General features: G+C 40.6%; 2 protein-coding genes across 3 annotated transcripts; one reads left to right on the forward strand and one right to left on the reverse strand.

Moving 5' to 3' along the window:
• Positions 1-5,930, reverse strand: LOC116383065 (cell surface A33 antigen-like). Of its 2 annotated transcripts, XM_031846608.1 has the most exons (8): positions 5,736-5,930; positions 4,277-4,446; positions 3,939-4,155; positions 2,924-3,088; positions 2,431-2,547; positions 2,179-2,311; positions 984-1,303; positions 1-917 (listed from the first exon to the last, which is right to left on the reverse strand). In XM_031846608.1, exons 1-8 carry the CDS (start codon positions 5,773-5,775, stop codon positions 820-822), a joined length of 1,260 nt encoding a protein of 419 aa, XP_031702468.1. In that variant the 5' UTR covers positions 5,776-5,930; the 3' UTR covers positions 1-819. The 2 variants fall into 2 exon arrangements, with proteins under 2 accessions (XP_031702468.1, XP_031702467.1); XM_031846607.1 differs by having other exon boundaries at positions 1-1,303.
• A 3,712-nt stretch (positions 5,931-9,642) lies between these two features.
• LOC116382926 (gastrin-releasing peptide receptor) lies at positions 9,643-15,923 on the forward strand. The gene is made up of 5 exons (XM_031846370.1): positions 9,643-9,671; positions 10,902-11,276; positions 13,164-13,515; positions 15,062-15,175; positions 15,645-15,923. Exons 1-5 carry the CDS (start codon positions 9,643-9,645, stop codon positions 15,921-15,923), a joined length of 1,149 nt encoding a protein of 382 aa, XP_031702230.1.

Consider the following 15,923-nt stretch of genomic DNA (forward strand, 5'->3'; position numbering starts at 1 on the left):
AGTTTAGACTTATTCAAATTCAAATTGTTATTTTCCTTTGCAATTTATAAAAAAAACAAAAAAAACAGTGGTGACGATATCAATCCACACAGAGGAAGCTGTAGTTTTACTTTCTATATTATGGTGAAAAAAAACTGACAGCACGAAATAGAGAGGACATGTTTCTATACAAGTACAGACAGTATCAAACTCAAATAAACAGAAATAATCCCATGAAGTGCAAAGAATGACACAAAGTGGAAGCCCTTTTCTTTAGTATGGAGGTAACTTTCTGAAAAAATTAAATTAAATTAAAAGCAATAAAAAAATAAACTACCACCAGTTACACCCAGCAACAAAAGTCATCAGACAGACATGACCTCTTATTTAACAATGCCAACAAGTTGAGTTTAAAGCCAAAATACCACCTAATTTCAGAATTACAAAGCTACAAATTACACAACAGAGATACAGATCTTGCCCTGGACACTGTGTAGACCTGAGACTTTACCGGAGTCTGTGACTGGTGACTCCACCCACCCCGACCACTCCCTGTATAAAACGTATCAGATGGGCTTTGTGGCCACCATTTTGGGTTCCCTGCCCTTCCTCAGCTCATCCTCCCACAAACAGCTTGACTCACAAAATTGTTCCAGAAAAACAACAGCTCATGCTTCCTCTTCATACCATGATAGTTGTGGTGTTTGGGCTAATTATGTCACAACAAGATCGGAGGAGGCAAAAAGGGTCACACACCTTGAGTGTGAGGTAACTGGCTGCCATTGGAGTAAAGTCAATGGAGATAAAACAGAAGATGGAGGTTGATACAAATTGGCAGCTTTAGTCGCGGTAGTCCTTCGGTGGCTTATTGGCTGGCACAGGCGGTCTGTCGAGATCACGGTCCTCATAGGGCTCATCGTAGTGGTCGTCGTCGTCATTGCGACGGTCCCTGGGGTCGTCGCGGCGGTCATCGCGGCGGTCGTCGCGGCGGTCGTCGTCGTCATAGCGCTCATTGCGGTCATTGTACTTCTCGCGCCGGTCGTTGTAGTCGCTGCGTCGGTCGTCGTAATCGCTTCTGCGATCGGTGTAGTCGCTGCGTCGGTCGTCGTAATCGCTTCTGCGATCGGTGTAGTCGCTGCGTCGGTCGTCGTAGTCGCTGCGGCGGTCGTCGTAGTTGCGCTCACTTCGTTCCTCGTAGCGGTCACTGCCTTCAACAGGGCCCCTCACACTGGAGTCATGACCCCGGTCGTCCTCTTGTCCATCGGCAATGCGACTCTCACCATTTTTAACCGGCTGTTTGTCATTGTACTCATCCTCACGAAGTCTGGAAAGTGAACACATAACGGATAGATAATAGTCAGATATCTTTATGTGATGTGGGAAGGTTTTTTTTTCATTTTATTCCATTTCTTTGGCAGCTTTACCTGAAGCAAAGCTTCTACCATAGTTACCATGGAAGCGCCTCAGCTGTGTTGATTTGGTTGGTTAATGAAATCCTGAAACATTGAAGTAATCTTTCCAAAATTGGTAAGCGAAATCTGGAGGTCAAGCTTTTTGCGTTTTTTGACGGTGAGATAAATAAAGTCTGTCTCGGCTCGATAAAAACACAATCAATAAAGGCTGAATGAAAAGATCAGAGACATTGGATAAAAGGTAATTTTAGATGGAGCAAATGTGACCGTGCAGACGCAAACAAAGAGCAAATATCTGAAGCGTGTTCATGTGTAACGTTGACCTGCAACTTCTTTGTTTGTTCATGTTGGCTGGAATTAAGTATTTTTGGGAGGGGTCTGTCCTGGTGATTCATACATGAAGAGGAAGTAAAACTTGCAGACAGCTGTGAACATTATTTTTTGACTTCCTGAGTATGAAGCGTGCTTTCCCTCACACCCCCAAACTTTTTATTTTACAGTTCTGCTGAGTCTGATCTTTTCAGAGCTACAATTGAATTAGCGACTATGAACAGGTCTCTTTGACTCATCATTTGTTCACCTTGTGAATAGAATGCGCTGTATAAATTAAACTTTTTGCCTTCTAATAGTCAGTGTCTTGGTGGACGATAGACTTTCTCTGCCTAAAAACCGAAAAGCCCCGATATGTTTGGTGGCCTGCTCATTCAGCCTCTTGAATGGGCCGTACCGTTAACATCACAGCATCTTCTTCATTGGTCAGTGTGAATGTGTCTTTGGCAAACTTTACCCCATGGCGTATTCCTCCTCCTTCTTCTTCCTCTTCTTAATGCAGCAGCAGCAACAGATGGCGACGATGATTACGACCAACAAGGCGGCGACACCACCAATGATTCCTGCAGTGGAGCCAATGTTCATGGAAGCTGCAGGATTGATGAAGAGGAAGATAATGATGATGCATATTATAATGCATTGTTGTAAAGATATATTTATCCGGAATTCGACGTTCCCCGACAGGTCATGAAAAGCTGCTTTATCTCACGTGGCATGACTGTGAGGGTGATGTTGCAGGTGGCGGAGCGGATCTTGTTTTTCGAGGTGCAGGTGTAGTACCCTGATGTTTCTTTGGAGATGTTGTATAGAGACAGGATGCCTCCCTCTACAAGACAAAGAGAGTCACATACACACATCAGTGGCTTTATTTTTTTATAGACAACTTATTCAGTGCTACTGCTCATTAAAAAAATCCAAGGCAATCAATAATCAATGCTATTTATCATAGTTCCTGTCAATTGAATTGTTTTAGCTGATCAAATGTATATTGGTATCTGCCTAGATGTTGGCTGATAAGTAACAACAGATTGTCACTTGTTTGTCCACAAGAGGGGACCACATTTCATTCACAACCAACTTTTAAGAGTTGGGAAATGTTTGTTTCAATCATGTAAAAGGCAGCAAGGTAAGTAGACCTTGATGTGCCGAGAGGTGACTTACATTTTCCAGGATCGATAGTCCTCACAGAAACTGACACTTACTGTCGGTGGTTCTTGGGGCGGGCATGCGAGGATGTTTCCTGACATCTTCACTTTTCCACGAGTAAGCGGGTGCCGGGGAACCTTCCGCAGACAAACAGGTGAGGTTGATGTTCTGGCCGTATTGCGCCTTTCCCTCGATCTTACAGATGGGTGTAGATGGAGCCACTAATAAAAAAATAAAAAAAGTGGGATTTGTCCATTAAAATGACAGTAAAACATTTCTCATTTGATCTAAATTATGAAATGGGAATAAAGAATACAACACGTAAAACCTGTTTTCAAGTAAGGACATTATTCTGTTACGTAATTTCGAATGGGAGTTGTAACATGTCGATGCCACCTGGTAACACAGTATAGCACCACAGGTGGAACTAGAGACATCATAGAGACAATAGGGTGCCATCAGCCACAATGGCAAATCGAGCCAGAACGTAAAGCGGGGGTGGTCAATGTCCCCTTCCCTACTTCCCCCTCCCTACTTTCAGCAACTCCTGCTCAGACCACACCCATCTTTGAACTCGACCCTCATTTTCATCTGAACCACACACCTGTAAAGTTTTGTGACTGCAGTTTTCACCCTTGCGATGATATCGCAGTCGCAAAATCTGTCCACAGACCGAAATATCAACACCTAGCAAAGCTCTCAAAACGTCCTCTGTCGTAGTTCCTGCTACAGTAGGTGTCAACAGGACACATTTTGTCATGATGCCTCAGACTCGGGAGAAAACAATACCAAGGTTGCTGTCGCGGCTGGTAAAAATAGTTGAAACAGGAGCAGACCTGATGATCTACCTATATGCGTCAGTATTATTATTTTTTTTTTTAAGCAATAATTTACATCAGAGACATTTAAATGCTAAACATGATACTAACTGAGCTTTAGCTTCTCAAATAGTAACAATACTCGTACAATAATACATGTTGAATGTGAACCAAGAAACAATATGCACTACGCAACTCTATTCACCCACTTTTGAAACGCAGAAGATTTCTCTGGAAACAAATGAAAGGTTACCTAGCACCACCAGTACCGCAGTGTCGGCCGACTTGCCCTCGTCGTCCCCTGGAATCTGGGCGAGACACTTATACTCCTTGTTGTCCAATAGTCTGATGGAGTAAAGTTTCAGGTCGGCCTTTCCCGTGGCAACATCTACATCTAGGGACACCCGGCCTTCATACTTTGATTTGATGTCCGTACGTTTATTAAAAGAATAATAAGTGAGGATCTGGGTCTGTTAGACAACAGGAGCATCAGAGGAACATTAGAAGAGGAAGAAAACACAGTTCTCTTTATTGATAGATTACAGAGAATCATACACACACGCACACATAATCACACTGTAGTAGTCTGACCTCATCAGATTCGATGCGATCAGCGTCACCAGACCATGTGATGATGACTACGATGTCTTTCGAGGGAGTTTTGGGTTTGAAGTTGCAGGGCAGTGTGATGTTGTCACCCCTGGCAAACTCGTATATCTCATCTGGGATGTTCACATCGATGGCACCAACACCTGACAGCACTGTCACAGAAAACAGAAAATATTGATTGTTACCATTTAGTTGAGAGTGCCTATCCTTTATAAAAACAGTAAATATCGATATCGCGGTACCGATGTATAATCCATATATATCCCAGCCCTATGTAAAATTACGGCAATATGGCCAAATCGTCTTCCATCCCTATATAGGTAATTTCATTTCTCGAAAAAATAAAAAAATAAATAGTCTATATGCATTAACCACATGGTAAATACTATTGTTGTATGTTCTTGTGGGAATTTAATACTTGACAAAGGAAAAGTTGGCTTCTGAATTTTTATTAAGAACTTTAGTGCAAAACAAACATCAGTTTCAAGTGAAATTATAGAGACAAAACGAATTAACGTTCCCAGATATACCTAGACTATGTTGACAGGCATGCACACAAACTAACCGCATTAAGACAATCGTTTGATTTAACAAAATGGGACATTGCCAAAGACAGAATTCATATGTATTCAGATTGTCTGTTAAATTTGAGTCAGTATGTGTTCGCTATTATCAATTTAGATGACGGAATTGGATATCACGATATATGATTTCATCATGACATGATTGAAAGACTATCAATCATCGTATTGAATCGTCACACAGCTCAATGCAACACGTGCCTTCGCTGTGAATGATTCCGCACCGAGATCTGCACATATAACCTCTTACCCCGCCCTGCCACCCACACAAACGCAGACAGACAACACAAGTCTGTTTTGTTTGGAGCTGAAACGATTAGTCAGTGGACAGAAAAGAAATCAATCAATGAGTAAAACAAAAAATTGTCAACCAAAGCAAGACATTTCAAGACGCCACCATGAGCGCTGGGGACTTGTGTTGGACATTTTACAGACTTGCTTTACCCAGTAAGTAGGCCGGACTTAATCATACAGCAGGTGACAATAATCTTTAGGTGAAGCCCTACTTTTCTTCTTCTAAGTATTTGATTGAGTATCACCCTTTATATTTAAAACAAGCCTCTTTTGTGTTCATGCGGATGAAAACAATCCAGGCCGAGTCAATATATTACATATTTAGATGTAGTGATGCTGATTTCAAGAGTGCTAATAATTTTGTGAAATCGAGTTATCGTTTTTTCTTTATCTATGAATTTTACAAAAAATGGGGTAAGCTCTCCACAAACACAAACTAGTGAGACGGATCACCTGCATAAACAGGTGGCTTGGGCCTGCTCAGGGTGGGAATACCCGAAGGTGAGTTAACGGGTGTGGCAGCTCGGTAAGACGCAAAGAATACCATTTGTAGCAGGTAAACTCACCCAGAGACAGCAGAGTCAAGGTAGAAATCCTCCCCTCCATTGCCAATGTGTTTATTTTCTCAAACAAACCCACTGATTCCTCTGTGTGTGTGGTCGTTTTCTCTCAAATGTAAAAAGGAACTGCAGCCACCTGGGACAAATTTGCATCGAAACCAACTGGTTTGCCTCCACTGGGTGTGCCCGCCGCGTCTGGATGACTGACAGCGCCCCACCGCCAATCACCGCTCCTGCGGTTCAGACATTCTTCATCCACCCACCCACCTGGCGTGTGTCGGCTTGTCTTCAGAATACCCTGTACCTGAGTTCAAAGGGTTACGCCTTCCCTGTGACATGTCTGTCAGGGTCGCTTTCTTATCAGGAACACTGTTTCCAAATATAACCAATGTCACTATAGTTCTATAGCTCTATAGTTCACCAACCCATAGTATTACCAGAAATAACATATAGGTTTTTATTATTTAGGCCAGCATTTCATGTTATGCTGGTTTAAAAAAATAGAAGACTACATATTTGTTCGTAGAATTTTTCAAAGTACAGCATGTTGCCAAAAAAAGTGCAAGACTGTTTTTGTTTCCCTTCAGTTTTTCTAAACTGTGAAGAGGCAAAACCCAGATATTCACAAAGCCTTTGAGGAGTGACAGGTTTTTTTTCATGGAAAGGTTTGGGGTCTAAAAGTACTTCATTTTAGGGGTTTAGCAAAGTTCAGACTACACAAGAGTCTGGGATGTGTTGTTGGTGCAGTGAAAACTGATGTGTGTTGTTGGTGCAGTGAAAACTGATGTGTGCTGTTGGAACAAGAGAAGTGTTTTGTCCTGCCAGACTGGTTTGACAGGATCTATCACCTCGAGGCGCGCACACACACACACACACACACACACACACACACACACACACACACACACACACACACACACAAACAAACAACGAAACAGAAAGAGACAACGAAAGAGCACAGGGTTTCAGGAACTAATTTCAAGCTTGTCCTCCAATGATAAGAGTTTACAATAATTGTTTTTGAGTGACTAAGGAAGCGGTTCATGGTTTGTGTTTGGCTCAGCTTTGTGTTGTAGCCTCTACAGCACCGTTCAGTTGATGTGACTGAAAGCTATCCAACAATGTCCTAATGTAATGGTACAAGTCTATCATGATTAAAAGCACCCAACCTTTAATACATTGTGAATAAAATAAAATTAAAAAAAAACATGCACATTTATGAGTAGAATGTGAAAGGAAAAAATCTAGTTCCAACCACTCGGGTGAATTAAAGGACTATTCAAAATTTTCGGATACATGCTTATTTGTTTTCTGGCGAGGAGTTAGATTAGAAGATCAATACCACTCTCAAATTGGTCTATATTATAAAGCAGCTGGTTAGCTTAGCTTAGCACAAATACTGGAAACAGGGGGAAACAGCTAGCCTGGTTGTGTCCAAAGGTGAAAAAAAATGTGCCTACTCTAAACTCACTAATAAAGCCATTATATATTGTTTACTTATTTATACAAAAGACAAATTTGGTTACATTCACCAGGACCACCCCATAATTTGCATCTTGCGAAAAAAATCAAACACTGAGACAGAAACCACGTCCCAGTTGTTGTTTGTTGTCTTTCTGTTTCCATGGAAATGTTCCTACCATTCATAGCTCATCAAAGGTAAATCCTCTAGTTGAATAGATTTTCACAAACCACTTTCATTTTTAGCCATATAGCAAGTGAAACACTTCCCAATAAATACATTATGTTTCTCCCCAACTTGTTGACAGCATATATAAGACAACATCTTGCATATATTTATCATGTGAAAACTACTGAATACAATTCTATGAAAACCCTCTGAAGAGGACTTTTGACATGCAAAGTAGGTAAAACACGGATGTATATAATAAATGCAATAATAAACACCTGTGCCTTTCCTACAAGTCCTCCAAATCATGACACAAAATAGGTTGTTTGTCCATAGAACGACAAATAGAAGCGTTTTCTGGTCTGAAAAGCGTAATTTACTGCTGCCATTATGGTAACCATAAATGCAAAGGTAAAGTTTTATGTTGTGATCATTAATTGGGAGATAAAATGAGCTCCAGTAATGGAAGTCAGTGATGCCAAGCAGAAAGATCAGCAGGCACAGTGTGTCAGAGTGACTTTAATTAAAACAAATACGATGTCAATCATGGACAGTATGAGTTGAGGTCTGAGAGAGTAGGTGTTACCGATCCTGTTATGATTCTGTGCCCAAGGATGTGGGGAAAGTTCATTCATTTATCACACACAAATCAGCCCAATATTGATAAGTGCAACTTTCAAATGAAATTCTGTCTGTCAATTTGTTTTATTATATATTCTGCAGCATTTTGTGCAACGAAAGGTTCGATGCGGCATTTACAGACATACTACATTACAGGCAGGGCAAAAATAATTAAACTGTCCTTCCGCTGAAAGATTAGGAAGAACGTGTCGGATCATAGCGAGAGCGTCATTACATCTTATACTTGATATGTACGTGACATTTTGTGCTTCAACAACAACCTTTTCCCTGTGGAACTAATTCATTTGATTGTATTGTCAAAAAGGCAGAAAGATGGAAAATATTGTTTTTTCCACCCATGCACAGGTGTATACATACCCGTACATACAAACAGAAGGAGGGGAGACACTTCCAGGTTCTTTTTCTGTCTCTCATTCCCTCTTCTCTCCTGCTTAACACCAATTTCATTTCTTGTGCTCCCGGCAGTCTTATCTCTCCTCCACCCAATGACTCCGGACGCCACGACACCTTTTATTTTCTACCTCATAGAATTGAAGCACGTAAAATTGCCCGGCAGTTCTTGACAAATCACGGAGATGAACAGGGATTAGAGAGGTTCTCTCTCTGTGCCACATTGCACCCTGCTGGATTTCTCCCATCGTTGTTTATTTTTTTCTTATCTGTCATGTCTGTATTTCAATGTCTGTATTTCAATGCATCACCTGTGATGTTTCTTACATGGATCATTTCTCTGCCTGAGTGCCGGCTGATGGCCTGTCGGGTCATCTTTGTCTCTGGTACCTGTGAAGTTCCATTATCCTGAGGCAGCTGAGGAGCCATAGAAGCATCACTTTCAATAGTAACACGCTGGGTAATTGCAGGATGTGGACTCAACAGGATATCAGCTATATTCAACCAGTCAGTCTGTGAAAACACCACATCTCATAGTGCTCGAGAGAGCACAATGTGACTTATGTTCTCTGATTATCGGTCAGTTAATCATTTTAGGAATACATGGGTCGCAGTTTCAAATGGCTGGATCTGAACAAAGCACAGAATGTTGTTTTAATAAAAGGCTGTAATAGGTGATTAAACGGTTAAACCTGCAGTCGCCCAAAACTTTTAGGTAATCTAAATGTCATTTGGTCAATCCACCACTTTGGTCCATTCTGAAGTATTTCAACACCTATTGGTTGGATTGGCACAACATTTGGTTCAGACGTTCATGATGCCCAGAGGATAAACCTTAATAACTTCCGTGATCTCCTGACTTTTCATCTAAAGCCACCAACAGGTCAAAGTTTTCTCTTATCCAGTGAAATTTCTCGACATCGATGGATTGACACAGTATTTTGTACAGACATTCATGGTTCCCAGAGGATAAGGCCTAATGACTTTACCTTTGAATGGATTGTCATTATATTTGGTACTGCACATACAATTATGTCCCCCTTCGGATGAATTGTAACAACCTTGGTGATCATTTAACTTGTCATCTACCGCCATCTTCTGGTCAAAATTTGTATTTGTCCAATAATTTGCCTCATTACGATAACACCAGCACCAGCAAACACCAGCACGTCAGCATTGTGAACATGTTACCAGACTGACATTAGCATTCAGCTCAAAGCACTGCTGCACCTCAGTGCATCCTTACAGAGCATGGCTGTAGACCTCCAAAGTGAATTTTGGTAACAGCAGTCCCTTCGATCAATCAATTTTGGCTGTGAGCTGCCGTCTTATGACACATTGGGTGAGAAGCTGAATAAGTCTTTAATTTGTAATTACAATTCAGTTATTTTTTGTTAAAAAACATATTCATCCCTTCTGGGGTTATTGGTAATGGCAGTTTACAATAACACAGACAACCCATACAGTAGGCTATAAGGGGGAAAGAACAAAAAACAGCACTTCCAGCTAGTTAAAAACTAAAAACAGAGAATACAAAGGAGCTATTCATAAGGATGGCAAAGTAAACAACTGACTCAGGATGTTCAGCAATTTACTTTAGACTTGTTTGGTCGAAAAATAAAGTAAATTAAATCAACAATCCTCTCGTTCAGTCCAACTTTAAACTGAATTTTCTCACACATTTACTGTATTTTGAGGATATGTTGTATTATTACTGCACGTAAAAGGTCATAGAAAGACTCAATAGCAGATTGCTAAAACCACTGAAAATAACGCCACTGTCTGCAATTACGCTTTAGAGGTGCTTAGCAACCATCTCTGTCTTTACATTCCACGGTAAGTGATTATCAAACGCTGCCTGGATTTCAATGCTCTTAGCATGACCGTCTATTTCAAGTCTTATATTAATGGGACATTTTTTGGTTTTAGATACATACGCCAAGATGTGTCATTGCACTACTTCGATCCAGCTCTTCACTCTGACAAAAAAAGACACTTTGTGTGTGTCTTGTTGGCCTGGAGATTAAAGAAAGTGGCCATGTGCCTTCCTTGCGTACTATTCACCCAACATTTTGCAATTATTTCATGTCAGCTCTCTCTAATAAAATACTTGGTGGGAAACAGCTATCATTTAAAAAAAAAAACTTTACAATGTGTTGTAACATTATAATATAAAAATATGCAGTTGCTAAATACTGTACTATAACTCTACAGATAGATAGATAGATATATAGATAGATAGATGTCATATTTTCTTTCTTAATTTAAAATCAATGTTACAGACACACATATTGATTGTTCTTCATAGGTGCATGTTGTGTAGCTGCGCGCACTGGATAACAGCTCTTGCGGACTCCCACTTACAAACACGTGCACACGACTCTAAAGTTGGACACAAAATTGTCACCCCATCGTGTCGCCTTCTCTCCGAAACCACAAAAGACCCGTCCATGTGTCTCTGAGTTTTACATTGAATTGTAAAAAAAAAAAAGAAGAAAAAAAAACTCGAGTGAGAGAGAGACTGACCATCTGTGCCCAAAGGCGTCGCGCAGCGTCACAGCTCTCAAGGCACGGACGATGTGGTTCACCGGTGTGGTCATCGCTTCAGTTTACGGTGTGATCAGCGTATTGGGGCTAATTGGCAACATTACGCTCATCAAGACATTCTGCTCTGCCAAGTCCATCCGCAATGTGCCCAATCTCTTCATGTCCAGTCTCGCGCTCGGGGATGTTTTACTGCTGGTGACATGCGCTCCGGTGGATGCCAGCCGCTACCTGTCAGAGGAGTGGCTGTTCGGGAGAGTGGGCTGTAAAGTCATCCCCTTCATTCAGCTTACCTCGGTCGGGGTGTCTGTGTTCACTCTCACTGCCCTCGCTGCTGACAGGTAGGCTAATCATGTTATTGACCTATAATCACTTTAAAATAGCCTATATAGCAGCCAATTAGCCAAACACCCTCTTGTTTCGCACGTTATGAAGATAGTCACAGGTAATACGTACAATCTAAATGTTTTATTACCACAATGGAGAGCAAATATTTAACTGTGTATTGATCAGGGGACTATTACGCACGACTGGGCTGTGCGCTTCTGATCAAGGCTGCTGGCAAGTGCGCGCATGATAGAGGCAAAAGATTCATTGCTGTGAATTTCTAATTTCAAAAGTTTGTTGTTATAAAGAAGACTTTCGCCTGTTTAGGGATATCAATATGTTTTAAATCCTTTGCTGTGAGTGGAAAACTTGATTGGTGTAGTTGTATAATGTTTTAAAAATGTGTTCCAGGATGCTTTAATAATATCAATATCATGGTGAGCGCGTGTTTCAGTTCTTCCTCTAATTTTTTCCCATCTTTGGCCACTTATGTTTTTTTTTCTCTCAATCAATATTGCAGGAACCCCTAATTGTCTCACATATGTCAGACCTTTGTGCTGTTATAAAAGAAGGTGAAAAGATGAAAAGAAAAATGTGAAAAATAGATTACTGGTGAGATGTGCCCTGTGTATCTAATAACGTTTACCTCAGATCAATTGAGTCTCGAAATGAATTGGAATCCTGGCCAGTATGCATGTCTTTGTTGAGCTGCAACATCCAAAGGTTATATCAAGCGTCCTGCTTGCCAATAACAGCCGTAGGCAACCTGTGGCCAATAAGGTAAAATTATAAAGTAAAATGGCTTTTTAACCTGTAAACTTGTCCCAGACATAAACATGCATATATCTGTATTCTGAAAAATGAATCTCGGTCATTACAGATCAGAAGAAGACTCATTGAAAAAATACCAAGAAATCTTGCTTTTTTGCCACACTGTCAGCTAAAAGTAGCTATTTCGAGCCTCACATTATGAAATAATAGAGGTATGGGCTCGGAGGAAATGAGCTACAGCTCTCCAAGGTTTCACTTCATACTCGGTTGGCCAAGCTCCTCTGTTGGTCTCAAGTTGTAATCCACAGAATGAGTTACTAACAATAAGTTGCTTTCTGTTTACATCCCCCAAAGCACATTGGGAATTATAGTCCCAAAACATAGAGCATGATTATCACAGAAGACGCAAAATAAGTGCTTAAAAAATTTTAAGAGTTTAAAAAACCCTGCTCAACAACAGTAAGCCATTACTATTAAGTTGTCCATTTCTCTGTTTGCTCATTGTATATACGTATATTATATTATATAAGAACATCCAGGGCTGAGAGGTAGGCCACAATGTTCAGCAAGAGAAATTGTAAAAGCTGTCATTGTCGTGTTGTGCAGTTCAGTTCTTGGAAACGTGTCTAAATCCAGGCTGCTCAGGTCTCATCTTAATCAGTTTCATGTTTTTCTTTTTAAGGTAATGATTTCATTTGAGCACAGGTCTTACACATTATCATTAAACGAGTGGCTTTTTTCAAAATTGTGTTTTTACTCAGTGAAAGAAGATCTACTTCAATAAACTGCAGAGGTAAAATGAACAAAGAAAAAGTATTTTGCCTTCTGTTCCTTTCACCAAGGTTAAATAATCATTACTTCCTCCACATATTCATAAGACCACCAGGGCAATGTCATCTTCTAGATAAGGCTTGTTTTCATTGCTCATCATTTTCTATATTGCTTCCTTAAGTTCAAAAGGTTTAATGCATTTAATAGATCCGTTTCCAGACATTATTCAGGACAACGTTTGGGTTGACTGATTGCGAAAATAATTGACTGGTTCTGCAGCCTGAAACTTTTTGTGTCACTGCTCTCATCATGCTAACACGTTTATCTATCCATCCAACTTATATCTCCACATCAATCAGGTACAAGGCCATCGTGAATCCCCTGGACATCAAAACATCTAGCACCACCACCTGCATTGTCCTGAGGGCGGCACTCATCTGGCTCCTCTCCCTGGTCCTGGCCATCCCCGAGGCTGTCTTCTCTGACCTCCACACCTTCAACGTCACCTCTACTAATGAGAGCTTTGTCACCTGCGCCCCTTATCCCCATGCAGGGGAACTGCACCCCAAGATCCACTCCATGGCCTCCTTCCTCATTTTCTACGTCATTCCCTTGCTGGTCATATCCGTGTACTACATCTTCATAGCCCGGAGCCTGATGAGGAGCGCCTCAAACCTGCCCGTGGAGGGGAACTTGCATGCAAGACGACAGGCCAGTTTTCTAACTACCATCCCTGCTGTAGCTCGATCTTTGATGTACTGAGGTCATGAGTAAAAAAGTTAAAATACAATTTTAATCAACTGCAATCTACCCATTATCATATGAGTTGATTGTTTTTTAAAACATGGAATGGAATTCACTACGGTTATATCCCCCAAATCCCCAGAAATAATAACAATGGCATAACCTCAGTGACCGTAATGGAAGCTACAGAGCCCTGGTCATTAGATGTTTGTGTGTTTTTTTTTTTAAAGTGCACTGTGTATTATTAGAAGTATGAATCTTCACCGGCCCCACGATTCAATCTGATCACCATAACTGCACATGGCTACTTTTTCACCAATTAATACAAGCACTCAGACAAATCTAAATTTAACTTATATTTATAAAGGGCTTTCAAAAATCAGACTATAACAGTCTATAAAAAGTAGCATCGTTTCAATACCATCTGAGCCACCTCATACACATAACAAAAATAAAACATAAATCCTTCTGCAGAGCATCACAGTGTGCTGTTATCTACAAAAATAAGGTTTACACACAGCAGCTCTAGGACAGAGCACTGAATGCCATTTTACACCGCATGAATTAGCCTAGCGCTTAGCGGACTTTCCACACCTCATTAGACATACAAAAAAAGAAAAATAATACAGAAATAGCCAACTACAAACAAACAGCAGGGCAAGATCATTTCACTGGTCAACACTACTCCTGGCATTCTATTGGCTGGATAATTTTAACAGGGTTGTTGCACAAAAACAATCCAATACGAGAGCAGACGTTTCATGAGCTCACAGACACGGCCCAAGTGTGAGGAGAAGGGTTAAAGCTGGGGCCCGCAGGAAATATGTAATCTCTAATACATCTGAGTGCAGCACGCAGTTTTAGCAGAAATCCAAGCGCAAGCAGGGGCTACTTGAGTTTGAGGGCAGGGTTTTGAGGGAGAGCACTACAAAATCTGAAGTGAAATCAGTGAGTGCTCTCAAAGTGCAAAGTTGCGTATATACGTTTTATTACAGTCCATACATTAGAGAAGCCTTCAGAGAGCACACATGGGTAGTCTTCACCAAAAACTTTAAAGAAAAACCTTAATATATCTATTTTTATCCTATACCCTTATATAATATATTATATGAGATATCATCTCAATAGACCCAGTGATTCTCTACTCACCAGATAGAACCAGTCTGTATGTGATCCAAGGTTCTGCTATTCATTACCACATATTTCTACTACAATACATTATTCTTTCTATCACACAGATAATCCAATATATAATGAACTGATACTGAAAGAGGTAATTCTGCTTCACACCGAGCCCTTTCACATTTGATACTCTAAGTACGTTTTACTGGTGATACTTTTACTTAAGTAGTATTTTGAATGCAGGACTTGTAATATTGCTAACTTTACCAAGTAAAAGATCTAAATATTTCCTCCACCACTGGCAAAAATACACTTCAATATTAAAACACTAATGTCTATCATATGCCAGCATTGTTCTTTGGTTTTGACAGTGTTTTTTCTACACCAACAGGTCGAATCAAGAAAGCGCTTAGCCAGGACAGTGCTGGTGTTTGTTGGTCTCTTTGCAGTGTGCTGGCTTCCCTGTCACGTCATCTACTTATACCGCTCCTATCACTACTCCCAGGTAGGCTGCACAAAAAATTATTAATCTGTTTCTATACACTCGGTGTGTAACACAGTTATTTTCTGTATCTACATATTTCACAAAAATATTTGTATTTATGTCTTTATTCTGATCTCTATCTATTGGATCATCATCTACACCATTTATTGTACTGCCATTGAGATTCACATAAGTTTAACTGCCAAAAGAAATTACAAAATATAATTTGCAATATACTATTTTAACCATGTACTAATATGAATGTATTAAAAATGACAAAGCTACTGACAAAACACGCCATACTAGCTCATTTGAACAAAAAGTACTGCACACATTATGATTCTGGTTGTATTTCTCCAGAGCACATTCATATCCAAAGGATCTATTTGTATTTGGTTACATCCCTCGTACATGCACGCCTCTATTTGTCTGTCTCTCCATCATTGAAACCATTGTTTCCCAAACCTCCACCCTACCTCTCCACGACCAGGTGGACACTTCCATGGTTCACTTTGTGTGTAGCGTCGTCGCTCGTATCCTGGCCTTCACCAACTCCTGCCTCAACCCGTTTGCCCTTTACCTCCTGAGCGACACCTTCCAGAAGCAGTTCAACCAGCAGCTGTGCTGCTGCTATCATATCGTCCGACGCTCCTCGCAGAGCCCCACTCATTATAACACGCATGTGACATCGGTCCGCAGCACACATCACTCTATGGGGAGCCTGAGCATGATCAATGGCAGACGGGTCTATCAGGAGGATTGCGTGTGA

The sequence above is a fragment of the Anarrhichthys ocellatus genome, unplaced genomic scaffold (assembly GCF_004355925.1).
Source record: "Anarrhichthys ocellatus isolate YVR2014 unplaced genomic scaffold, GSC_Weel_1.0 scaffold6, whole genome shotgun sequence".
In the NCBI taxonomy this organism is placed as follows: Eukaryota; Metazoa; Chordata; class Actinopteri; order Perciformes; family Anarhichadidae; genus Anarrhichthys; species Anarrhichthys ocellatus.

What these genes read in the sequence shown, in the direction of transcription:
- LOC116383065 (XM_031846607.1), bottom strand. Translation starts at nt 5,775, where the DNA reads ATGGAGGGGAGGATTTCTACCTTGACTCTGCTGTCTCTGG. An exon ending in ATCGCATCGAATCTGATGAG is followed by an intron (nt 4,156 to 4,276) that starts GTCAGACTACTA and finishes GTTGTCTAACAG; the next exon opens with ACCCAGATCCTCACTTATTA. An exon ending in GAGGAGGAATACGCCATGGG is followed by an intron (nt 1,304 to 2,178) that starts GTAAAGTTTGCC and finishes TTCACTTTCCAG; the next exon opens with ACTTCGTGAGGATGAGTACA.
- LOC116382926 (XM_031846370.1), top strand. Translation starts at nt 9,643, where the DNA reads ATGGCTGTAGACCTCCAAAGTGAATTTTG. An exon ending in GACCTCCAAAGTGAATTTTG is followed by an intron (nt 9,672 to 10,901) that starts GTAACAGCAGTC and finishes AAAAAACTCGAG; the next exon opens with TGAGAGAGAGACTGACCATC. An exon ending in ACTGCCCTCGCTGCTGACAG is followed by an intron (nt 11,277 to 13,163) that starts GTAGGCTAATCA and finishes CACATCAATCAG; the next exon opens with GTACAAGGCCATCGTGAATC.